A 26,484-nucleotide genomic window follows, 5' to 3' on the forward strand; every position below is an offset into this window, starting at 1 on the left:
ATAAGTCACTGAATAAACAGTAAATAATGTAATTGCTAATGTACAAAACTGTTAATGTGGCAAAACTCCACATCTGAAGTAGTATATATATGCCATAAAAAGGTGCATTTGCACAGTGAAATAATGTAGTGCATATATGAAAGAACAACAACATAGTTCATGGTATAGTTGAGTAACTTAATTCCATAATATATTACAATAGCAGGTGTTATATGAGACAGGGGCAGGAGAGTTTTCTAGTGTGGTGCAGATAAAGAACAGGCTGAACAAAACCAGACAGCACATAACAAACCAAACCAGGAAACCAATATACAGGAATAAGATTTGTTCTGGCAATGGTAAAAAATCCTCCAATACTATATGGAATATATGTGATAACCATGGTCACAGTAGTTATTAGAATGAGATAAAATGCTCTTCTCTTCTTGTGGTTGTCTTCTACTCTCTCTCTCTCCCTTTCTCTCCTGGTCCTGACTGCTTCAGAGCTCTGAGAACAGCCACAAGACAAAACAACTGGATGAAGAAGAAGAGTAGAAACTGCACTGACAAGAACCACATTTGTACAGTGTTGTGTGGGTCTATAGTATACATGCAGCACAAACAGGAACCAAGAATAATTATCCAGGCCGCAGCAGAACAGATCACTCTATATCTGAGAGGTTTGTACTTCAGAAAGGTTACATGATGAACCACGGCCAGGTAACGCTCAACACACATCAGACACTGAAACAGAGGACGGCCAGTAGTAATTATTCCTACTAAAAATAGTTTAAACTCCACTCCTCAGAAACAGAGAGATTAAGGATGAAAAACTCTGATGCAACTCCACTTCCTGCTCCTGTGATGATAAGCCATATGATATAGGAATGAGTAGGAAGACCAACCAGGAAACTGATGCTGTATACACAGAATTCCAGAATTTCCTCAAGCCCAAAGGACTGAGTTGTGGAGTTTGTAGATGTTTCAGGTTTAGTGAAGTTCAGTGCAGAGCTATTCATCTCCTCTGTGTTTGTCTTCTTTCAGCTCACAAAAAAAAAAAAAAAAAAAAAATATGTAGCTGTGATCAATGGGAAAAGAGAAGTGCAGGTAATTAAATACTAAATTATAACTGAAATAATCAGAGCAAACCAACATAAAATTCAGTAGTACTTAAGGTGATTTCATATCTTCAGTTAACTGGCCAAATTTCGGTTTCTATCCTGAAGTGATTTCTTCTTTTCAGTTAAGTAAAAAGAGCTTAATTTCTATTTACTTATTTAATATTTCCTAAAATTCAAATCAACAGTGCAATGCTTCTTCCTATTAACTGTAAAAACAAGAAATTGAATCAAAAAGAGTTCATCACCTGAACAGTGAGTTTCTGGTCTTTCTAGAGTTTTGATCTCTAGTATATTCTCTATATATCTTCTCTGCTGTTTTGTAGACTGACTTCACAGCTGTAATAAGAATATATGTGCAAGACTTCATCTTTAGACATCACATAAAACACCAGATATGCAAATATTCAAAGTAAACAAATTAAAGGTTCAAATATATAACTTATTGGGTTTGAAATTGTTCACCAAGGCACAATTTATGCACAAAATTGAAATAATTGTCCCTTACTGCATAACTCACTGCATTACTGTCCCTTACTGCATTACTACTAGATAACAACAGCAAGTATCCATCATTTATTTCAGACTGTGAAGAGTTGAAGCACATGGGAAAATTGCTATGTGTGTGTATTAATAAATTCATTAATTCACAAAAAGTGGGACAAAATGAACAACAGTCTGAGGAAAGTTGGTTCACATATTTGAACCTAAACAAGACTTTGAGTGGTTTCATTCTTTTTTACATTTTTACAGTATATAAACAAATTTCATGATAATGTTTGGAATTATTTAGAACACCTAAGATAGTGATTTTTTCTGGCAAAGATTTTATTTTAGTTTAAACCATAGTTGTTTTATATTGTTAAAACCTTTATAAAATTGTATTACGCATCTCACTGCAATACTGTTTGGTCACACATACCATTTAGTCTGATTTTTCGTCAATAGCATAGGCGAATAGTGGATTTTTTATTTTTTATTTTTAATTTAATGCTGGAAGGAGATGATTCCCAAAGCAACCCAACTCTTACTGTTCTATGAGGCTGTTACTGACATAGCTATGTATACAGTTACCGAAAGTTGCATGCACTCATTTCGAGGAAGTATAATTTTTACCATTTAAAACGTGATCCTGAGTGGCGTAACCACAAATTATTTGGTAAATTCATTGAACAAGTTATCCAAGAATTAACCTATTTAAAGCCATCGTGAAATATCCTTTACATTTTTATGTTTTTACCAAATGCCAACCGAAGAGAATACACAGTTTAAATAAATTTGAATTGAAGACCTAAAGAGACCTAAAGATGTTTCATGCAAAACCTTTATTCTCTACAACAATCTCAACATTTGAACTTTCACAAACTATGAACTTCACGGTTTATTAGAAAAAGGTAAATTTGTTCATAGATATTTTTGGACACTGGCCAGCACACAGTTGTCATTCAATGAACACCTGATATGCAAATTTTTAGACCACCAAGTATTTAAAAATGATGGCAGTAAAAATAATATGTCAGGTTAAATGCAATAATTGGCTTTTTTTAAATTAATGATGAAGTGTTTTATTGGAAACTCAAAATAATAGCAACAACATAACAGCCAGCACAGAACAAATAGCATAGAAGCTGCTTTTGATGCAGTATATATCACAAAAATGTGCATACAGGCTTTTCAGTGCAGCACAGACATTCATAAATACATACAGTCATAAATAAATGTACACAGGAATCACAATCAAAAACAATTCTTGACATAATGTTAATATGATAATTCTAGTGCACAATTGAAGAAATAATGTATGCAGTGATTTTATGGAGCACAGAGGCAGGAGAGTTTTCCAGTGTGCCGCACATAAAGAACAGGCTGAACAAAACCAGCCCGGAAATAATAAGTCAAACTACTAAAATTCTTTCCTGACAGGACGGTAAATAAAGCTGTTCTGGTAAATGGGACATATATGATAATCGAGTTTACAGTAGTTATCAGAATGAGATAAAACGCTCTTCTCTTCATGTGGTTTAACTCCTCTCTCTCTCTTCTTCTTCTCTCTCCTGGTCCTGACTGCTTCAGAGCTCTGAGAACAGCCACAAGACAAAACAACTGAATGGAGAGGACCAGTACCATCTGTATCGACGAGAGCCATGTATGTATATATCTGTTTTGCGAAACTAAATAGAACATGCAACCCAAACAAGAGCCAAGAATAATTATCCAGGCTGCAGTGCAGCAGATCACTCTATATCTGAGAGGTTTGAACTTCAGAAAGGTTACAGGATGAACCACTGCCAGGTAACGCTCAACACAGTTCAAACACTGAAACAGAGGACAACCAGTGTAGGATAGTCCTACTAAAAACAGTTAAAATCTTGAGAGACTTGAAACCACATTGATGTTACAAAGACCAAACTATTCAGACAGATACCAAGCTCGCAAACAGAGAGATTGAGGTTGAAGAACTCTGATGCAACTCCACTTCCTGTCCCTGTGATGATGAACCATAAAATATAGGAGTGTGCAGGAAGACTAAAAAACAAATTGATGCTGTACACACAGATTTCCAGACTGTCCATTAGCCCAATTGAATGCATTGTGGAGTTTGTAGATGTTTCAGGTGTGGTGAAGTTCACTGTAGAGTTATTCATCTCCTCTGTATTTGCTTTCTCAGTTCAGTAACCCACAAAAGATATTTTTTTTTTTTTTTTTTTTTTTACTGTGGTCTATATGGGAAAAAAGAGAGGCATAAATGAACCATGGAATGTATGTATGTAGTTCAAGAAAGTTTCCAATTTAAACTCAAATAACCAGAGATTAAACATCTAAACAACAGCTAAGACATATTTATTTATTTATTTATTAAAACAGGAGTTTATCACATGAAGAGTGAATGTCCAGTCTCTCTGGATGTGTGTAAATCTCTGTGCTGTGTTTTACAGACTGACTTCACTGCTGTCAGAAGAATAGATGTGTACAACTTCATCTGCTGCATGTCATATGAAACACCAGATATGCAAATATTTAAATTATAAAATGATTGAAATAAGTAGTAGAAAAGCAGACTGAAAAGTTGGGTTATTTTATTGACATTCATTTGACTAATTTTAAATGTGGTGAAGCAAACATAAATTCAGTGAGGTTTGAAATTAAATCTCAGTGGAAAGCCTCCATAAGGGAAAGGTGACATTTGTATTTTTGCTTTTGTTTTTAATTTGTGTGCCCTTGTTTTCTGACATCCACAGATTACACGTTTAAAAAAAAAAAAATTAAAAAATAAGTCAAGAACATTATTTTGCAACTATTTGAGATGCTTACTGTGTTTAACACATGTTTGACTGACAACCATTTTAAAGAGACAAAACTTTTTTTTTCTCGAGAATAATTACGGGCAGTGATTTCAAATGCTGCTGACATACAGACACAAAAAGTCCCACAGAATAAAAGTATGAGCGAATAATATGGACATTAACCTATCTACAAAGATACAGTCATTGCTATGTCACAACATGGTGCCATAACACAGTCCTATCTGGCGTTTATTTCCCACTTCCAGGAGGTGTTCGGAAAACCGATTACAGATTTGTGGGCTGGTGAGAAACCCTACAATTTAAAACAAGGATCAGTGTCTATTTATGATTATGCTTTGCAATTCAGAACGCTTGCTGCAGTTAGCGGATGGAACGAACAAGCTTTCATCACTACATATCATTAAGGATTGGAACCTCGGGTACGGCTGCATCTCGCTACATGCGAGGACTCCATCGGCCTTAAGAAGTTCATCCAGCTCTCCATTCGTTGTGGCACTCGCATGCAGGCGTGCCTCCAAGAGCACCAGGACCCGTCTTTTCTCAACATGCTCCTCTGCTGATCCGAACCTGTCAGCTCCCCAGAACCAGCCAACGAATCAATGGAAGTAGAAAACTCCTGTTTGTCTCCCACTGAGCGCCGCAGTCGGCTGACCCTGAACTTATGTTTGTACTGTGGCGCTCATGGGCATGTGATTGCGGCGTGCCCCACACGACCTCCTCGACCCATGGTGAGTGCCATCATTCCTTCTACTCATAAGATGAAACCACTCACCACTGTCGTCAATCTTACTGCCACTGATATCTCCCTTACAGTGGTTGTTCTCCTCGACTCAGGGTCAGCCGGCAACTTCGTCTCCGGCACACTCTGCTGGCAGCTACGTCTCAAGACCTCTCCGCCGATCTACCAGATCAACTCCATAACAGGCAAGCCTCTCAGCCGCAAGAGTGTTCGTACAGTGGCAGGACCCCTCAAGCTTGAAGTCGGTCTACTTCATCAAGAAGAATTACATCTGCTGGTTCTGGAGGATTCCACCGCTGACGTGGTTCTAGGGCACCCCTGGTTGGAGCAGCACAACCCGACCATCTCCTGGAAGACGGGCGAAATCCTGAAGTGGGGCGACACCTGTTTCTCTCGCTGCCTAACTGAACTTCCTGTGCCATCTTCTCCATCTTCTGATCTCTCCCTCTGTGCAACTTCCATCGAGAGTCCAGTTGAACAATGCTCCATCGACATCCCCAAGTGTTACGCCCCCTTCAGCGATGTCTTCTGCCCGCAGAGGGCTTCCAAGCTGCCTCCACACCGATATAGTCATCTACTCCCGGAGCCAGGCCGAACATCGACGACACGTTGCAGAGGTCCTCACCCATCTACGCCAGTTCCATCTATTCCTCAAAGCAGAAAAGTATTCATTCCATCAACCCACCATCTCATTCCTCGGATACATCATTGACCACAGTGGCATCCGGATGGACGAGAGGAAGGTGGAATCCATCACCAACTGGCCAGAACCCACTACCATCAAAGAACTGCAACGCTTCCTTGGATTCTCTAATTTCTACCGTCGATTCATCAAAGACTACAGCTCCATCACCCATCCACTCACCAGCCTTCTCCGTAACAAACCTAAGTCTCTGTCCTGGAACCCAGCAGCCACCAACGCATTCAACCGCCTCAAAGAAGCCTTCACCACCGCTCCCTTGTTCATTCATCCCGATCCAGAACAACCCTTCATCGAAGAGGTAGACGCCTCTACCACTGGAGTGGGAGCGGTGTTGTCGCAGCAGCAGGGGACGCCAAGTAGACTCCATCCATGCGCCTTCTTCTCCCGCAAGCTCAGCCCGGTGGAAGTCAACTACTCCATCGGTGACAGGGAACTCCTAGCTGTAAAGCTTGCCTTGGAAGAGTGGAGGCATTGGCTGGAGGGAGCCAAACATGCATTCCTGGTGCTAACCGACCACAAAAACCTGGAGTATCTTCATTCTGCAAAAAGATTAAATCCAAGACAAGCCCGTTGGGCCATGTTCTTCTCCCGATTCAACTACACCATCTCCTATCGTCCAGGCTCAAAGAACATAAAAGCCGATGCTCTCTCCCGTCTCCATGCTCCAGAAGAAAAGATAGAAGAACCAGAGCCTATCATCCCGAGCTCACTCATTGTAAGCCCCATCACTTGGTCAGAGGAGACCATTCCCTCCTCCAATGCCTCCACAAATCCTCCGCCGGGCTGTCCACCCGGCTTGCTCTACATCACCCGGACACGACGCACTCAAACCATCCACTCCACTCACACGTCACTAGGCACTAGTCACCCAGGGGTCAATGAAATGTGTTCAGGTATTTCGGAATACCAGAGGACATAGTATCAGACAGAGGACCCCAGTTCATTTCCAGAGTGTGGAAGGCATTCCATTCCCTCCTAGGTGTGGCCTTCAGCCTAACTTTGGGATACCATCCGCAGTCGAACGGGCAGACGTAAGGAAGGTCCAGGAGATCGGCCGCTTCCTCCGTACTTTCTGTCATGACCACCAGGACTCTTGGAACCAGTTCCTGGGTTGGGCCAAGTATGCCCAGAACTCTCTCCGGCAGTCGACTACAGGACTCACACCATTTCAGTGCGTACTCGGCTACCAACCCCCACTGTTCCCCTGGACCGGGGAACCCTCTAACATTCCGGCAGTGGATTACTGGTTCCGAGAGAGCGAGAGGGTCTGGGACTCAGCGCACCATCAGCTGCAACGAGCCCTGCGCAGACGCAGAATGACAGCTGACCTTCACCGTTCCAACACTCCAGTCTTCCAGCCCGGTCAGAAGGTTTGGCTGTCCACCCGGGACATCAGACTGTGTCTGCCCTGCAGAAAGCTGAGTCCCAGGTTCATTGGCCCATTTCCCATCATCAAGCAGGTCAACCCAGTCACTTACCAACTCCAGCTGCCACAAGGGTAGCGTATTCACTCCACTTTCCACGTCTCACTCCTTAAACCTCACTACCCTTCTGCTCTCTCCACAGGACCTGACGTGGATCCCGCCGAACCCCCCATTCCACTCATCCTGGAGGACGACGTGGCATATGAGGTTCATGAGATCTTGGACTCCCGGCGTCGTGGTGGTCAGCTGGAATACTTAGTCGACTGGGAAGGATACGGCCCCGAGGAACACTCCTGGGTCCCAAGAAACGACATCCTTGTGGCTACATGTGCGACCTGTAGTACACGTCAACAGTTTATTTTGTCTTCAGGAGACGTATGTCTGCATACGTGCGAACGCAATTATCATGGACAAATACTCTGCCAAGTGTTTGCAGGAAGCATCTGCTTTGTGCATGAGTGAGGAGCATGCACGTTTAGTTCTCGAGAGAGCTGAATGTGTGCATTGTGAGGATTTCTAAATGAATGCTCAGTTCGCGTCGTCCGTGTTCCTATGGATGTGGGACGTGTGGTTGGGTGGAATACTTTCGACTCATCAAAGATGCTGGAATGTGCTGAATAGGATGCATTCGTATAACTATCTATAGAGACAGGTAAGGAGCTTGGTCTTTTCTGTTCTCTCCTGAGGGATAGTAGTTAGCATTTGCACGAGCGTGTTCGGCTCTGAAGGGGGCTGAAGGTACACACAGCGATGCATTCATTGCTTTTCTTGCATGATTCTGGCATTTGTATTTAGCTCAATTCACTCCCGAAGGAGTCAAATGTGCGTTGTGTGATGTGATCGCTTTGTTTTTGTTCCACCCAGGCTTACTCTCTCTTGAGGTAGTTAAGCTCCTACTCTCTGTGTCTCAAGTCCCGCGGCCGCTATTAAAGTATTAGTTCACCCAAAAATGAAAATGTTGTCATTTATTACTCACCCTCATGCCATTCCACACCCGTAAGACCTTCATTAATCTTCGGAACACAAATTAAGATATTTTAGTTCAAATCCGATGGCTCCGTGAGGCCTTCATAGGGAGTAATGTCACTTCCTCTGTCAAGATCCATAAAGGTACTAAAAACACATCTAAATCAGTTCATGTGCGTACAGTCGTTTAATATTAATATTATAAAGCAACGAGAATATTTTTGATGCTCCAAAAAAAAACAAAGTAACGACTTATTTAGTGATGGCCGATTTCAAAACAATGCTTCAGGAAGCATTGGAGCACAGTGAATCTGTGTGTCGAATCTGCAGTTCGGAGCGCCAAAGTCACGTGACTTCAGCCGTTTGGCAGGTTTGAACCACGATCCGATTCATGATTCGATACACTGATTCATAACGCTTCGATGCTTTCTGAAGCAGTGTTTTGAAATCGGTCATCACTAAATAAGTCGTTATTTTGTTTTTTTGGTGCACCAAAAATATTCTTGTTGCTTTATAATATTAATATTAAACCACTGTACTCACATGAACTGATTTGGATGTGTTTTTAGTACCTTTATGGATCTTGACAGAGGAAGTGACATTACTCCCTATGAAGGCCTCACGGAGCCATCGGATTTGAACTAAAATATCTTAATTTGTGTTCCGAAGTTTAATGAAGGTCTTATGGGTGTGGAACGGCATGAGGGTGAGTAATAAATGACAGAATTTTCATTTTTGGATGAACTAACCCTTTAAGGTAGATGCGATCGAGTTGTAGGCAGAGCCCGGCAGGAGTCAAACAGGAATATTGATTAATCTCTTTTTGCTAGCTCTGTTACTGCTATTTGATTTATTTGTGTAATTCTGAAGAATTATAAGCTTTTAAGTTGAGTAGTAAAGGTTGGTGGCTGAGATTGAGCATGCTGGGCCTCCTCTTGCTAAAAAGCTAAACAAAAGTTAGGCTTCAGCTCATCTTACCCTGATAGCAACATAGTGACGGCCCAGATATCTGGTCCGCGTGATGTGGGCCGGATCTGGGCCACACTATGTTGATGTCTGGGTAGCTCCATCTAGACAGTTAAACTAAGTGCGTAGGCCCTCTGTGGGCCACTGTGGTGAGCTGTCTTTTAGCATTTAGTGTGGTTTTGCCTCATCCCGATCTGAGGATCACTCGGTTGAGACCTCTGCATGCTTGAACTCTAGACACTGTCATTAAGTGTGTCGGCCCTCTCTGGGCCACTGTGGTGAGCTGTGTTTAGTACGGTTTGGCCTCTCTCAGATCTGAGGATCATTTGGTTGAGATCTCTGCATGCTTGGGCTTTGTCTAGACAATGTCATTACAGTTTTTCTCAATCGATTTGATACATTTCTCCAAACTCAGGTCATTGTTTTCAAAACCGTTAACACAGTGATCTGAAAACGTCATTGTCCTAAACAGGTTTTTAAATTTTCTTTTATTTCATGCAAATTGCAAATCACATGCATAATTTTCTCAAAACACTGTGCATATAATTCGTATATGTTTTCACAGTAGTTCATACAGCCAACCAAAACTTTAAGACAAAACAATTGTAGCTCTTTTTTTTTTTTTTTTGCTTTACAAAAATCACATCAATTTGTGCACCTTTTTTCCAAACACAACAAAAATTATTATTATTATTATTATTAAACTGAAATCATAATTAAAGAACTTTGAAGAACAACTTTCATTAATGTATTTTGTGTATCTATACAGTTGAATTTGTTATCAAATCATCAGGGCCCCCCACATTGAGTCTTTTAGGTTGAGTGTCATTCTGCCTAGGCCTCTGCACATCTGAGCCCCCATCTTGAACGATTGTTATTTAGGTTGAGTGTGTTCGGCCTCCTCTCATTTTAGAGAGTAATTTTACTGAGGCCTCTGCTGACCTAAGCTCCACACTGTAATCCCGAACAGTACTACTAACTTATAAAGATTGAGTACACTGAAATTAAGTTTTTATACATCTGAAAATGAAGTCTTTATGACATGTATGAGATGTATCCCATGACAAGGTACATTTACACATACTATTTATTGTGACACAAATGCACTGGAATCACAATCATCAGAAATGTACACATACCTGTGTTGCATTTCTACTTTCTCAGACATTATTGAAAGTTATCAATACTTTGCACACGATTCAGTAACTTAACCTAGTACTACAAACTTTTTGAGGAACAGAAGGAGGAAATTCTTTCATTTTATAATTATTTAAATTATAAAATGATTGAAAGAAAAAAAACAGACTGAAAAGTTGGGATATTTTATTGATACATTTTAAAACTTTACCAAATTGATTTGACTTTAAAGGTGGTTACAGGATGAACCACTGCCAGGTAACGCTCAACACAGATCAGAATTTATCTATATTTCTGACACTGGCCAGCACACCTGCCACTCAGTCAACACCAAATATGCAAAATATGCAAAGAGATAAACTCTTTAATCATCTGTTATGATAGGATGTCAAGTTTAATACAACAATCTCAGTGGAAAGCCTCCATAAGGGAAAGGTGACACTGGGTCGTCAACAAAACCCATCCTTCACCTAGTAAACCACTTACTGAGAAGGCCTCATGGAAAAACAAATATCCAAAGTGTTTATTTAAAACAGTAAAGACCATTCATGCCCATGAAATGTTAAATAGTTTTATATAGACAAGCATAGACTTCTTCTTTCAATGCACAAATCACAATGACTGTAGCAACCAAAAACAACATTGAAGTCACCATGAAATTAAAAAGAACAATTCCTATTTTTATTGAATGTTACAGATCTGTGTACATTATTATTATTTTATTATTTGTGTGAAATTTTTTGGGACAAAACTTTTATGGGCAACAAAACAACAAAACAATTATGGGCAGTGATTTCAAACGCTGCTGACATACAGATACAACAAGTCCCACAGAATAAAAGTATGAGTGAATAATATGGACATTAACCTAAAGATACTGTTATTGCTCATGTTTATATATATATATATATATATATAAAATATATATGTGTGTGTGTGTGTGTGTGTGTGTGTGTGTGTGTGTGTGTGTGTGTGTGTGTGTGTGTGTATTTTATGTTTAAATATTTAATTTAATTTATAGTTCATTTATTATTATTTTTTTTACATTACCCTGAACAAATATTCACTATTGCATTTTGTCACACTTTTTATTTACTTTTAAACTATGTGATAAAATGGCCATAATGGCCATTTATATTATGACCACAACACAAACATGCATATTAACCTGAAAGCTTAATGTTAAATTTTTCTAATTTTACCAGTATCCATTAGTTTAAATTATTAGTGCATTTTCATAAAGTTACCTGTCACTGGATAGGCTACAGTATATATGCTTCATTTATTTTACTGAAGAAGAAAAAAAAAAAAAAAATCAGACTAGTAGCAACCATTTATATCAACCATATCTGACAAGAACACTCATAAACTTAACTTTCATATAAATAGACAGACTTATCAAAAGTACAACTAAAAATCCGTTTGTGGTGTTGCATCACTCTCTAAATAAAAACTGAATGATAGAGGCAAAACATCATGACAAGGTACATTTAGACAGAGCTTTTAATGCAAAACTCAAGTATTATTACAGAGGAATCACAATGATTATCAGGCTCTTACATGTTAGCATGTTGATACAGTGTTGCCATTTCTTAATTTTTATTAATTCTAGAGGACAACTGAAAAAAAAATTGCATACACAGTAAGATATTTACCCAGTAACAATATGTAGATTTAGTAACTTAAGTAGGTAAAATATTACAAGATTTTATGAAGAACAGAAGCAGGAGAGTTTTCCAGCACGGTGCAGATAAAGACCAGGCTGAACAAAACCAGCCACAATAAAACAAGTCAAAGCAGTAAACCAAACTGTTGGATTACTGAGTGTTGTCAGAATGACAGAGATTCCTGTGATTGAATATGGGAAATATAGGATAATCATGTTCACAGTTGTTATGAGAATTAGATGAAATGCTCTTCTCTTCATATGGTTTTCCTCCTCTCTCTCTCTCTCCTTCTCTCTCCTGGTCCTGACTGCTTCAGAGCTCTGAGAACAGCTACAAGACAAAACAACTGGCTGGAGATGACCAGTGTAATCTGCATGGTCAAGAACCATACATGTGCATTCAGATTTTTTGAGGCTAAATTATACATGCAGACAATACAGGAGCCGAGACTAATAAACCAAATAGCAGTGCAGCAGATCACTCTATATCTGAGAGGTTTGTACTTCAGAAAGGTTACAGGATGAACCACTGCCAGGTAACGCTCAACACACATCAGACACTGAAACAGAGGACGACAAGTGAATGCAAGTCCTATTAAAAACAAATCTAATATCTCAAGAATTGAAATCCACCTTGATAGTATAAAGACCAAAATATTCAGACAGATACCAAGCTCACAAACAGAGAGATTAAGGTTGAAGAACTCTGATGCAACTCCGCTTCCTGTTCCTGTGGTGATGAGCCATATAATATAGGAGTGTGTAGGAAGACTAAAAATCAAATTGATGCTGAACACACAGACTTCCAGAAAGTCCATTAGCCCGAAGGACTGAGTTGTGGAGTTTGTAGATGTTTCAGGCGTGGTGAAGTTATTCATCTCCTCTGTTTTTGTCTTCTCAGTTCAGCAGCTCACAAAATGTGGTAATGTAACCATGATCTAAAAAGAGAGAAGTGTGAACCAGGTATAGTTTTAATCAATAAATGTTTGATGAACAAACAATCCAGTCTGCAATTCTACAACATTTCCAATTTAAACCCAAATAACCAGAGTGCATACTTATTAAATGACTGCAAAATATGGATCTATATTCAGTAGAATTTAAGTTCATATACTTTCAAGTGCAAAATATCATATTTGCCATGAATGGGTTTCATTTAAACGGCTACTTCTGTCAAAAAGAGCTCAAACTCATTTACTTAATAGCTTTAATGGGTTAAATTTGCCCTGTACAGTGCCAAATCAACAAAGTGACATTGTTGCAGTATTGATGAGGTAAAAAACAAGAAATGTAAATAAATAAAGGAGTTTGTCACCTGAACAGTGAAAGCCCAGACATCTCATTGCTGACTTCACGAAACACACACACACACACACACATATATATATATATATATATATATATATATATATATATATATATATATATATATATATATACATAAACTCACCAACATGGCAGCTGAAATATGTGAAAACTTTGAAAGAAGTGAAAACTAAAAAATGCTGCTAGACGTGCAGTTAAAGTGTGTTTACGCCAATTATGGACACAAAATAAAAATATAAAAAATGCTCTATGTGTCTGATTTAATCTGTTGAATTAATGATCTTTGACTGACTTAAAAGTTCTTTCCACATGATTAGAATTGTTTCCTTTAATGTCTGCAACTCATGATTTTAAATTATATCTCTAACTTTCATTTTATGGAATTTGAAGATGTTTTGAATTTCAAACTTATGCTTATGGTGTATGTGGCGAGGGGGGAGTGGTTCAGCGAGGTTTGCAACCGGAGAGAATAGCGGGAGACGCTTGGTAAGTGAGTGGGTTGAATAAGACAGAATAAGACGCCGTGAGAAGCAGGAGTGTGTGAGAGAGAGGGGAACTGCTGACTGAGACCCAGCGAGTTACTTGGAGTGAAGCCCTTTGTGGATTGTGTTTACCGAACCTGGAGTGAAGCCCTTGTGGATTATTTGTGTTGCTGTTATTGCACGGCCTTTCTGTTGAACATTCGTTTCAATAAAAACTCAGTCAGCAGTTGTTCGCCGTCCCTGTCCTCTTCCTTCCCATACACGAACGTGAACTGTGTTACACTGGTGCCGAAACCCGGGAAGGAAGACGGGAGTACGCCGCCATGCAAACATGCAAAAAATCGTCCTCCCCACCATTTGCGGACGTCATCGCGTCCCTCGCGGTCCTGCACCAAGAACAACACCAGGCCCTGTTGGATCTGCGCAAAGACCAGGAACGGTGCTGGCAAACCATCCTCCAGACCCAGCAGGAGGACCACGAGGCGTTCCGGAGCTGGATTCACCGGGAGGTTTCGCGGGAGCCCAGCGGGCAGCCAGCTGTACCTGTCCACCTGCCCCTAAATAAGATGGGCCCCCTGGACGATCCAGAAGTTTTTCTCGAGCTCTTTGAGAGATCCGCTGAAGCAAGTGAATGGCCGTGGGACCAGTAGTCTATGAGGCTGGTCCCGCTCCTCTCAGGAGAGTCGCAGGTGGCGGCACAGCAGCTGCCAGTCCAGAACCTCCTGGTGTATGACGACCTACGGCGGGCCATCATCCAGCGGGTCGGCCGGACCCCGGAACAGCATCGTCAACGCTTCGTGTTGGCCCAACAGCTCCGGGACTCGTGCCGCAAATGGTTGCTGGCTGAGGGAGGCGACGTGGATCTGGTCATCGATCGCGTGGTGCTGGAGCAGTTCATCACTCGGCTCCCAAAGAAGACGGCCGAGTGGGTCCAGTGCCACCGCCCCACATCGCTGGACTCAGCCATCCAATTGGCGGAGGACGACATGGTGGCGTGCCAACCCCTTCCAGCTGTCTCTCTCTCTCCCTCTCTTTTGTCCCCCTTTCTCTAGACCTTTCCCTCTTCCCAGGTCTCTTTCGCCCCGCCCCCAGGGCGGAGCGGCCACCACGCTGCTCTATGGACCTAGAGCCCCACCCAGGGGGGCGGGACTCCCTGCTTTCGGGACTCGGCTGTAACCAAACCTCTGTTCATCAAAGCCTGATTTCATCTGGGGCATTGGATAGAGGCCGCATGGTTGGGGTTTGGTGTGTGCACGGGGATGTGGTGAAATATCCTGTAATGCCCGTCATAATTAAATTCAGGGGACAAAAGCATAGTGTGGAGGTTGCAGTTAACCCGCACCTCCAGCATCCGATAATTTTGGGAACAAATTGGCCTGTGTTCAGTCAATTATTGGGATGTTTATGCTCGGATGCAGGGTAAGCAGGAGCGGGTGCAGGTAGGAGAGACTGAGCAGGGACCGGGGAGCGCTGCTGCAGGGGAACAGAGTGAAGCCGGAAGACTAATTCTTCCGGAGCGCGATGATTTTCCCCTGGAGCAGTCTCAGGATGAGACGCTAAAACATGCGTTTGAAAAGGTCTATGTGATTGATGATCAGTCTCTCCAGCCTGGACGTCCGCTTGCTTATCCGTATTTTGCGATTATAAAAGATAGGTTGTACCGAGTGACCCAAGACACTCAGACAAAAGAGGATACCACCCAGTTATTAGTTCCAAAGAGCCGCAGGGAAATGCTTTTCCACGCAGCTCATTCTAATCCGATGGCGGGGCATTTAGGACAGGCAGCGACACTAAATCGTCTCATGACCCGATTTTTCTGGCCGGGCATTCATGAGAACGTGGTGGTGGTGCGCGTCTTGTCGTGAATGTCAGTTGGTAAACCCACCGGCCACCCCAAAAGCGCCATTGCGCCCACTCCCATTAATGCAGGTCCCCTTCGAAAGAATTGGTATGGACCTCATCGGGCCATTGGAACGGTGAGCACGGGGACATCGCTTTGCATTGATCATTGTTGATTATGCAACGCGATATCCTGAAGCAGTGGCTCTCCGCAACATTTCCGCTAAGAGTGTTGCGGATGCACTGTTTCGCCTAATCTCCCGAGTGGGGATTCCAAAAGAAATCCTCACTGATCAAGGCACGGCGTTTATGTCACGCACGTTGCGCGAAGTGTGAGAGGTCCCGCAAGCCTCCAAAGGGACGGGGGCACGTCAAATTTATCACCTCAATCTCCTTAAAAAATGGAATGAGGCAGAATCAGTGATGCTGGCGACAGTGATTAGCGGGGAGGATGATCTCGGGCCAGAGGCGAATGTAAAAACTCAATCCCTCGCTCTGACCCCAGGAGGAGATCACCTCTCCTCTAAACTGCAGGCAGAAATTGCAGACGTGTTCTCTCCCCTGCCGGGCCGTACCAACCTCATTCAGCACCATATTGAGACGGAGCCGGGCGTGGTTATTCGCAGCCGGCCGTATAGATTACCTGAGCACAAAAAAAAGGTAGTTCAGAACGAATTAGAGGCAATGCTTAAGATGGGAGTAATAGAAGAGTCCAGCAGTAACTGGGCGAGCCCGATAGTTTTGTTTCCCAAAACAGACGGCTCTGTTCGTTTCTGCGTGGACTATCGCAGGGTGAATGCAGTGTCGAAATTCGACGCATATCCAATGCCATGGGCAGACGAATTGCTTGACCGGCTAGGTGTGGCTCGATTTTATTCGACACTGGACTTAACAAAACGATATTGGCAGATCCCCTTGTCACCATTATCCAAAGAAAAGACGCCGTTTCACGACACCAATTCGTTACTCTTCCGTTCGGGCTGTTTGGGGCACTGGCTACCTTCTGCGGCCCCATGGTGCATATGCGGCTGCCTATCTAGATGATATTATCTATAGTAATGACCTGCAGCGGCATATGCAGCATTTAAGGGCCATCCTGAGATCGCTGAGAGGGGCTGGGCTCACGGCCAACCCGAAGAATTGTGCAATTGGGCGCGTGGAGGTAAGGTATCTGGGCTTCCACTGATCTAACTAAAAAGGATGCACCAGATACGGTCCAGTGGACGGAGCTGTGCCAGCAGGCCTTTACCCAGGTGAAGGCTGCTCTATGTGGCAGGCCATTGCTTCACTCTCCTGACTTTTCTCTCCCGTTTCTGTTGCAGACTGATGCGTCAGACAGGGGGCTGGGTGCTGTCCTGTCCCAGGAGATAGAGGGTGATGAGCGGCCGGTGCTGTACATTAGCCGTAAGCTCTCTAAGAGAAAAGCTAAGTACAGCACCGTGGAAAAAGAGTGTTTGGCTATTAGGTGGGCCATCCTCACCCTCCGCTATTATCTCCTGGGACGGGAATTCACTCTCTGTTCGGACCACACTCCCCTGCAGTGGCTCCACCGCATGAAGGATACCAACGCGCGGATCACTCGTTGGTATATGGCTCTACAGACTTTTAAGTTCAAGGTGGTCCACAGGCCGGGTGTTCGGATGGCTGTGGTCTGCAGGCCAGACAGCTCCCCGGCCTGAGTCGGGCGGTGGGGGTATGTGGCGAGGGTGGAGTGTTTCAGCGAGGTCTGCAACCGGAGAGAATAGCGGGAGACGCTTGGTAAGTGAGTGGGTTGGATGCAAATCACGAACACCTGTTTCTCGTTCTAGTGATTGGCGCAGAAACAGGATAAGACACCGTGAGAAGCAGGAGTGTGGGAGAGAGAGGGGAACTGCTGACTGAGAACCAGCGAGTTATTTGGAGTGAAGCCCTTTGTGGATTGTGTTTACCGAACCTGGAGTGAAGCCCTTTGTGGATTATTTGTGTTTCTGTTATTGTGCGTTACACGGCCTTTCTGTTGAACATTCGTTTCAATAAAAACTCAGTCAGCAGTTGTTTGCCATCCCTGTCCTCTTCCTTCCCATACACGAACGTGAACTGTGTTACAGTGTAAATTAATGTTTGTCTGTAACCGAGAAGAGCAGCATGAAGTAGTTTGTAACACTAAAACAGGGACATCAGTTAAAATTTTGTACAGAACATACATGTATTTTAGTAAACATACTTGTTCAAAATATGTTTTATACCATCCCCAATCAGTCTCTATCCCAACACCACTGCTGTCTCAAAAGTTAAAAAAAAATAAAAGTAAAAAAAAATCAAGTAATTAAAAAAAAATAATACAAAAAAAAAAAAAAATACAAATAAAAAAACAGCCCGCCGCAGGTAAAGAAATGGCTGAACAAATAAAAGGCTCTTCTCTTTATGTGGTTTTCCTCCTCTCTCTCATTGTAAAGAATGATTTAATGAAAGTAAATATGCACACAAAACAAGAGCCAAGAATCTTTATCCAGGTCACAGTGCAGCAGATCACTCTATATCTGAGAGGTTTGAACTTCAGAAAGGTTACAGGATGAACCACTGCCAGGTAACGCTCAACACAGATCAGAATTTATCTATATGTCTGACACTGGCCAGCACACCTGCCACTCAATCAACACCAAATATGCAAAGAGATAAACTCTTTAATCATCTGTTATGATAGGGTGTCAAGTTGAATACAACAATCTCAGTGGAAAGCCTCCATAAAGGAAAGGTGACACTGGGTCGTCGTCAAGACCAGCCCATCCTACACGCGATATAGATGGTCACCTATAAACCATACTTACTGAGAAGACCCAGTGGAAAAACAAATATTCAAAGAGTTTACTAAAAACAGTAAAGACCAATTCTATTAATCATGCCCAAATTAGTTTTATATGGACGAATATAGACTCTATATTTTAATGCACAAATCGCAATGATGGTGGCAACCAAAAACAACACTGAAGTCACCATGAAATTAAACTTAACAATTCTTATTTTGTAATATGTAATGTTACAGATCTGTGCACATCATTATTATTTTTATTTGTGTGTAATCTTACATCCACAGATTACAAATGTTAAAAAAATCTCTCAAGTTCATCAGAAAAAAAAATCGCAAAAAGGTCACGAAGAAGATTATTTTATGACTATTAGAGACGCTTACTGTGTTTAAAGGCAGGAACACACCAAGCCGACGGTCTGCCTTCTGGCAGTTTTTGTTCGTCGGCCAACTAAGTTTTCTCCGTGTGTTCCGCACCGTCAGCTGAAGTTGGTTCTTGTCTGCTTTTTTTCGGCCGATTCGAAATGTTGATAGAGATTGTATATAATGGGGAGATAAGAGGGTCTGTATCTCTTACCATTGGAGAAAACGTAACGTAACTTAATCACGTGTGGCACCTCTCAGCCTATCGTGTAATGGCAGTAACGTCAGTCGCAACATTCCCTAGTCTGCCTTCTCTTAAAAAAATACATTTTTATCAAGCTAATATATATATATAGTTTCCAACAAAAGTATTGTATTGTGTCAAAATTAGGCTGTCGATTAATTAAATAATAAGCTATTTCCCCACAAAAGCTGTTTAATCAGCATAGTGAAGCCTCTCATCCATTGCCTTCCATTCAAAAAACAGCCTCTGGTCTCATTCCCAGGGTACTGCGGGGGGCGGAGCATTAGCATTAGCCGTTACGCTTTTTTGGCTAAAGGTTGCAGGCTTGCCTTCCAGTGGCTTTGATGTTGAATCGGCATTGGAGCTCGTCAATCCATCGGGCCATCTGATCATTCTGATTAGCTGTTCAGATACTGCCACCTGCTGTTTCGGAAAGGCATTTCAACTCACGCAGGCGCAGAACTGACGTGCTACTTGGCCGTCGGCTGTCTAGCGTTGGTTTTGTGTGTCAGGCCAACTTTGGACACAGAAGCTGCCAACGTAAGCCAAATCCTCAATCTGCTTTCGTCGCCACTAGTTTGTCTGCATCAGCTTGGTGTGTTCCAGCCTTAACATGCATTTGACTGACAGCCATTTTAAATGGACAAAACGTACTGTTTTCTTGAGAATAATTATGGGCAGCAATTTCAAACGCTGCTGACATACAGACTTCAAAATAATGATCATGTGGAAACATAACCAACACCACCTGATCATCTTTTTTCTTTGCTTGTCTGGCTTTTATAATCCAGATACAACAGCCCAAACAAAATCTAATATTAAAAAGTCAAGGGTCAAGAGCCCAACTAAAGCAAACACCGATCTCCATGATGGTAGCTTAAACATGTGATTTTCTTCTTTGGTGATTTTGCTTGTTAACAGCAGAACACCTTCCTGACACATTTACTGTGTTAAAACCATAATAGTGAATGTGTCAAAATTAATACAACAAGTGTTGTCCCTAAACTCACACACTGATGTGTAAGAATATAGCCAATTTGAGTCGGTTTTTAACATATGCTTTTTGAGACATTCTGAATGTATATGTTTGACACAGTGAACGTGTCAGAATTAACACAAGTGTTGTGTTGTGTTGTGTTGTGTTGTGTTGTGTTGTGTTGTGTTGTGTTGTCCCAAAACACAAGCACTGATGTATAAGTGAGGTTTTGACTGGACTTGACAAAGAGACCATTGCAAATTTGATCCTCATGTTCAGAAGTAGCAAAGGTGTTTTATTTGTTGTTGTTGTTTTCCTCTTTCCTACAATGATTCTGCCTGTTAACAGCAGAAGTTCATCACTACACCTCTGGTTAACCTTCCTGACACATTCACCGTGTGAAAATCATTGACTCAATGAATGTGTCAGAAGTCAGAATTAACACAACAAGTGTTGTCCCTAAACTCACACATTTTGAGTCAGTTTTGACACATCCTTTCTAAGAGTGTACAAAGATACAGTCATTGCTTGTTTATATTTTTTATATATAATTATTTTAATGTATGTTTTAATGTTTTTTTTTTATTTAATTCATAGTTAATTTATTTATATTTTTCACGTTACCCTGAACATCTATTCACTATTTCATAGAGTTTTGTCACAATTTTTATTTACTTCTAAAATATGTAATAAAATGGCCATAATATTATATTATGACCACAGTACAAACATGCATATTAACCTGAAAGCTGTTCCTAATTTCACCAGTAACTATAGTAACTACTGTAATTTTAAATTTTGCGATTGGTGGATGCTATTATATACATTTTTTTTTTTTTCATTGGTTCATTGTAAGTTTGAATTTTGTCTCCTACACACACCTGTAACCTTTTAGCTTTGACGAAGGCCTGTGTGCCAAAATGCGTTGGCAAAATAAAGTCATGATCTATTATCTCCAGTTTTTTTAATCATTACTGGGAAAAATTACAGACTGGTAGCAAGCATTTATATATAACATATCTGATGAGTAGACTTAGAATTAACTTCACCTTTGTATAAATAAGTCAAAAAAACAGTTTTTGCCATGCACTTCACACTGCAAAGGCCACATAAACATTATGACAAGGTACATTTAGACAGAGCTTTTAATGTGAAACTGAAGTATAATCACACAGGAATCACAATGTTTAACACACATTTCCATGTTATCTTTTTGACACAGTGTTGCCATTTGTGATAACTGGACAGCTGAAGAAAACAGACGTGCCCAGTGACATATTGTCATGCTGATTTTGCCAAGTAAGACATATATTCCTGGATGAACATATTTTGTTGATCCTGGAACAACATTCCTGCCCAAAAATGTAGTGCTGAAATTTAGTGAAAAATTCACCCTGTCCCTACCCATAACTTCTCCCTAAAATGATAGGTGAATTGCATTGATGTAGAAGCACCTAATCCTGGTTGTAAGCCTAAATTTGTAAAATATTAAAATTGCAGATTTTATGATGAACAGAGGCAGGAGAGTTTTCCAGTTCTGTGCAGATAAAGAACAGGCTGAACAAAACCAGCCAGAATAAAACAAGTCAAACTAGTGAACCAAACTGTTGGAGAATAGTCTGTTGTCAGAATGACAGAGATTCCTGTGATTGCAAGTGGGAAATATAGGATAATCATGGTCACAGAAGTTACTAGAATGAGATGAAACGCTCTTCTCTTCATGTGGTTTTCCTCCTCTCTCTCTCTCCTTCTCTCTCCTGGTCCTGACTGCTTCAGAGCTCTGAGAACAGTTACAAGACAATATAACTGGATGGAGATGATCAGTGTAAGCTGCATGGTCAAGAACCATGCATGTGCACAAATTTTGTCTGAGGCTAAATTATACATGCAGACCAAACATGAGCCAAGACTAATAAACCAAATAGCAGTGCAACAGATCACTCTATATCTGAGAGGTTTGTACTTCAGAAAGGTTACAGGATGAACCACTGCCAGGTAACGCTCAACACAGATCAGACACTGAAACAGAGGACGACCGGTGAATGAAAGTCCTATTAAAAAAACATCTATTATCTCAAGGCTTGAGATCCACCTTGACAGTATAAAAACCAAACCATTCAGACAGATACCAAGCTCACAAACAGAGAGATTGAGGATGAAGAACTCTGATGCAACTCCACTTAGTGGTCCTGTGATGATGAGCCATATAACATAGGAGTTTGCAGGAAGACTAAAAAACAAATTGATGCTGTACATACAGATTTCTAGATTCTCCATTAGCCCAGAGGACTGGGTCGTGAAGTTTGTACATTTTTCAGGTGTGGTGAAGTTATTCATGTCCTCTGTGTTTGTCTTCTCAGTTCAGCAGCTCACAAAATGTGGTGATGTAATTTTAAACTTTTACTTCTGTTAAAAGAAAAAAAGAGCTCAAAGTTGTTTTACTCAATAGCTTAAAGAGGTAAATTTGCCCCTTGTAATTTCAGTCAACAAAGTGACATTGTTGCAGTATCGTTGAGGTTAAAAACAAGAAAATTAAATTAAAAGAGAAGTTTGTCACCTGAATAGTGAAAGCTCAGTCTCTCTGGATGTATATATGCATCTCTGTGCTCATAGACTGACTTCACGAAATATATATATATTAATATAAGCACATGACAGGAAAAAAAAAAACAACCAAAAAAAAAACAAAAACATGCAAATATTTAAAGTAAGGGGGGGGGGGGGGGCACTGTACAGAAAGTCACCAATGTGGCAACTGAAATACATGTAAAATTTGTGAAAGAAGTGACGTAAGACGAGCTTGTAAGTAGAATGAAGTTAAAGTGTGTTTACTCCAATTGTTGACACAAAATAACAATAAAATAATTGCACTACGTTCCTGATTTCATCTGTTGATTTTAATGGCTGGTGTAAAAGTTTTTACACATGATTAGAATTGTTTCCTTTAATGTCTGCAATGCCATGATTTTACATTATAGCTCTAACTTTAATTTTATGGAATTTGAAGATGTTCTGAATTTCTAACTTATGCTTATGGTGTAAATTAATGTCTGTCTGTAACCGAGAAGAGCAGCATGAAGTAGTTTGTAACACTAAAACAGGGACATCAGTTTAAATTTTGTACAATGCATGCATTTATTTTTGTTCAAAATATGTGTTATAGCATCCCCAATAAATCCCTACTCTAACACCACTGCTGTTTCAAAAGTTTAAGAAAATCAATTAATTAAAGGGGCTCTATGTAAGATTTTTACTTTAATAAAGCATAAAAATACCCTAATATGTTTGCAGATATTTAGAAAACATGCTAAGTTCACCTACTTGTTTCTCAGAAAACTACAGCCAGATATTCTACTTTGAAAATATGCGTTCCGTGTCGGAATGTCTGTTTTTGTTTTGGTCTGTGAAAAAACGTACTCGGTTACGTACGTAACCTCGGTTCCCTGAGATACGGGAACGAGTACTGCGTATGGGAAAAGCTCCTTTTTCCTCCTTGCTGAAGCCTTTTTCAATAGCGCAGTGTAACTGCACGTCTATTGGTTCAAAGGAATGCAACTCTTTGAACCAATGACGGTGCGGCGTAGTCGCGTGAGCCTATAGCGAAACAATGCGCCAACAAGCCCGCCAAAGGGCGTGGCTTATGGCTATATAAGCCGGTGTTTCGCCATGGGAAGGACCCGAGCATGTAAGGTCGGGATGTCCAAGTTGTAAAACTTGACAAACGTGGACGGCGAGGACCAGCCGGCCGCCTCACAGATGTCTTAATAATGAGGCCATGCCTCTAGTGGAGTGAGCTCTTACTCTTATGGGGCAATCGAGGCCCATAGAGGAGTAGCATAGAGCAATTGTGTCGACTATCCAATGCGAGAGGTGCTGCTGTGAGACCGGAGACCCCTTGCAGTCACTAAAGTAGACGAAGAGCTGGACAGATTGCCTAAGTGGCTTGGACCGCTCAACATAGACTCTCAATGCCCTGACGGGGCAAAGCAATTCTACCTCTCGCTCATCCGAAGAAGGAGGTAGCGCAGAGAGGGAAATGACCTCTGCTCTGAATGGAGTCGAGAGCACCTTAGGGACATAGCCATGTCTGGGTTTCAGAACGACTTTAGAGTCGTTGGGCCCAAATTCAAGGCATGCAGGGTTCACAGGTCACCAACACGCATGACCGATGCTAATGCTAGTAGCAGCGCGGTTTTGATCGTTAAGCGCCGGAGGTCGGCTGACCGCTGCGGTTCAAAGGGCGGACCCTTGAGGGCTGCAAGGACAGTGGAAAGGTCCCAGGTGGGAACTGTGAGTGGTCTAGGGGGATTAAGCCACCTAGCACCTCTCAAGAAACGCACAATAAGGCTGTTTCTGCCCTCTGTCTGGCCAGTGATGGGGGCGTGAAATGCTCCGATGGCTGCAACGTAGACTTTGAGCTTGGATGGGGTGAGACCTCTGTCCAGTCGCTCTTTGAGGAAAGACAGTATCTGGGATACGTCACTCTCCACAGGGTCAACATTGCGTGCTGAGCACCAGTCAACAAAGACTGACCATTTCTGAGCGTAGAGACGCCTGGTAGACTGAGCTCTAGCCTGAGAGATGGTGTGCAGAATGGTCCCGTGGAGGCTTACCGGCTCCCATCGAGGGACCAAAGGTGCAGAGCCCATAATGCTGGCTGGCGTCAGATCATCCTGTTTGCCTGAGAAAGGAAGTCCCGTCTCAGGGGAGGACTCTGTGTTTGTCTTCCCTGATTCGTCTGATGACACATAGGAATCATCATGATCGGGGGAAAAGGCATAAGGAGGAGCCTGGGCCAGTCGTGGGTCAGCGCATCCATTTTCTTTGAGAAGAAGGTTGGGCAATGAGAGTCGTCTTCTGAGGCGAAGAGGTCAACCTCTGCCTTCCCAAAGATCTCCCATATTTTCTGCACCGTCCGGGGATGGAGCCATTACTCGTCTGAGGGGACGTTGCTCCGGGACAGCATGTCTCCCCCCAGGTTCGATTTCCCAGGTATGTGCGTCACCTTGAGCGACCGCAGCCTGAGAGTTGCCCATTCGAGGAGACGCTTCGTCAGGGCACAAAGGCAGCTGGACGACAGGCCTCCCTGATGATTTATATATGACATGACCGTCATGCTGTCCGATTGGACCAGGACGTGGTGTCCTCTCAGGAACTTCTGGAACGCGGCAAGGGCCCAAGGTCTCAGGGCTGTGACACAGGCCTGATTGACCTTGACTAGGAAGCGGTCGTGCCACCAAGCATGCGGTGGAACCCTGAGTTTCAGCCAGTATTGCAGAGGCCGCATCCGGAGGAGGCCGAGCTGCAGTACCGGGGAGGCGGAAGCCATCAGTCCTAACATCCTCTGGAATAATCTTCAGAGGGTAGCGGCTAGGGGTGTAAATCGGACAGTTCATCACGATTCGATACAATATCGATTCTCATAGCCAGCGATTCGATATTTTCCGATACCTTAAAAAGTTCTGCGATACGATTATGATACGATTCGATTCGATTAATATTTCGATATTTTGAGACTATTTTACACAACCAGTTACATTTTTATTAACTCACTGCAACCAATTTATATAACAAACATTTATTTCAAAATTTCACATCCTGAACCCTGATTGGGTCATCCACAAATAAAAAAATTCACACAGTAATCTAATGACAGCTTATGACATGACAACAGTCAAGAAAGTATTTTAGTTCTGTGCTAAAATGTGTAATGTCAAAAAACTGATAAATAAGGAATACATAGGCTACACACACACACACATAATTTAAATTTAAATACATTTAAAGACATTTCTTTTAAATGTATAGCGCAGGTTTTTAATGAAGCAACAACATATTATAGGTAGGACAAAACAAGACAGGCTATTAACATTCTTTCATTGTGCAAATTTATTATAAAGGCTCCAATACAGAGCGGCACAAAGCACTTATGCGCACCCCGTGTGCAGAATGATGTGCTTGAAGCAACACAGAGTAACAGCGCGTGGCGCAGTTTATTGACCATATTCTTTTAAAAGTTTTAATTTCAGTTACTGTGTGTGTGAAGAACGATTCATAGCACTCTATTCTCCAGTGTTGTGATCTAATGGACACTGTTTGAGATGTGTGTGCCCTGCTTTTTGCAAGGCTTTAAACACAAGCAAATTATAAATTTTCGTGAAGATTTAGCACCGGCCCGATCAGCCATTGACAGTTCCATCTACTGTACCGATCAGCCAGTGACAGTTCCATCTACTGTCCCGAGTGTCTTTCACAAGTTCTGAAAGTTAGTTTAAATGAGAATGCACGCGTTGGCGATAATGCATAGACTGATATTATGTGAAAAATGTGGAGAGTGTTAAAACAAAGATGCCTCTATAAATAGCCCACAGGTATCGATTTTTTACGCATTGCATTGATGCATTGGATCGTTAGACATTAGATCGATGTATCGATCTATATCGATGTATCGTTACACCCCTAGTAG

The 26,484-nt window shown here is 41.7% G+C and overlaps 1 protein-coding gene and 3 pseudogenes across 1 annotated transcript; all 4 read right to left on the minus strand.

Moving 5' to 3' along the window:
* Nucleotides 1-208: 208 nt before the first annotated feature.
* On the minus strand, nt 209-998 carry LOC137012226 (chemokine XC receptor 1-like; annotated as a pseudogene).
* Nucleotides 999-2,909: 1,911 nt separating this feature from the next.
* Nucleotides 2,910-3,742, minus strand: LOC137012227 (chemokine XC receptor 1-like; annotated as a pseudogene).
* An 8,303-nt stretch (nt 3,743-12,045) lies between these two features.
* On the minus strand, nt 12,046-12,881 carry LOC137013146 (C-C chemokine receptor type 8-like; annotated as a pseudogene).
* Nucleotides 12,882-21,521: 8,640 nt separating this feature from the next.
* Nucleotides 21,522-22,355, minus strand: LOC137012228 (chemokine XC receptor 1-like). Its single transcript, XM_067375363.1, has one exon. The coding sequence runs from the start codon at nt 22,353-22,355 to the stop codon at nt 21,522-21,524; it is 834 nt and encodes a 277-aa protein (XP_067231464.1).
* Between the last annotated feature and the right edge of the window lie 4,129 nt (nt 22,356-26,484).

The sequence above is a fragment of the Chanodichthys erythropterus genome, chromosome 22 (genome assembly GCF_024489055.1).
Source record: "Chanodichthys erythropterus isolate Z2021 chromosome 22, ASM2448905v1, whole genome shotgun sequence".
In the NCBI taxonomy this organism is placed as follows: domain Eukaryota; kingdom Metazoa; phylum Chordata; class Actinopteri; order Cypriniformes; family Xenocyprididae; genus Chanodichthys; species Chanodichthys erythropterus.

Excerpts from the sequence above, each read along its gene's own strand:
- LOC137012228 (XM_067375363.1), bottom strand. The coding sequence starts at position 22,355 with ATGAATAACTTCACCACACCTGAAAAATGTACAAACTTCACGACCCAG.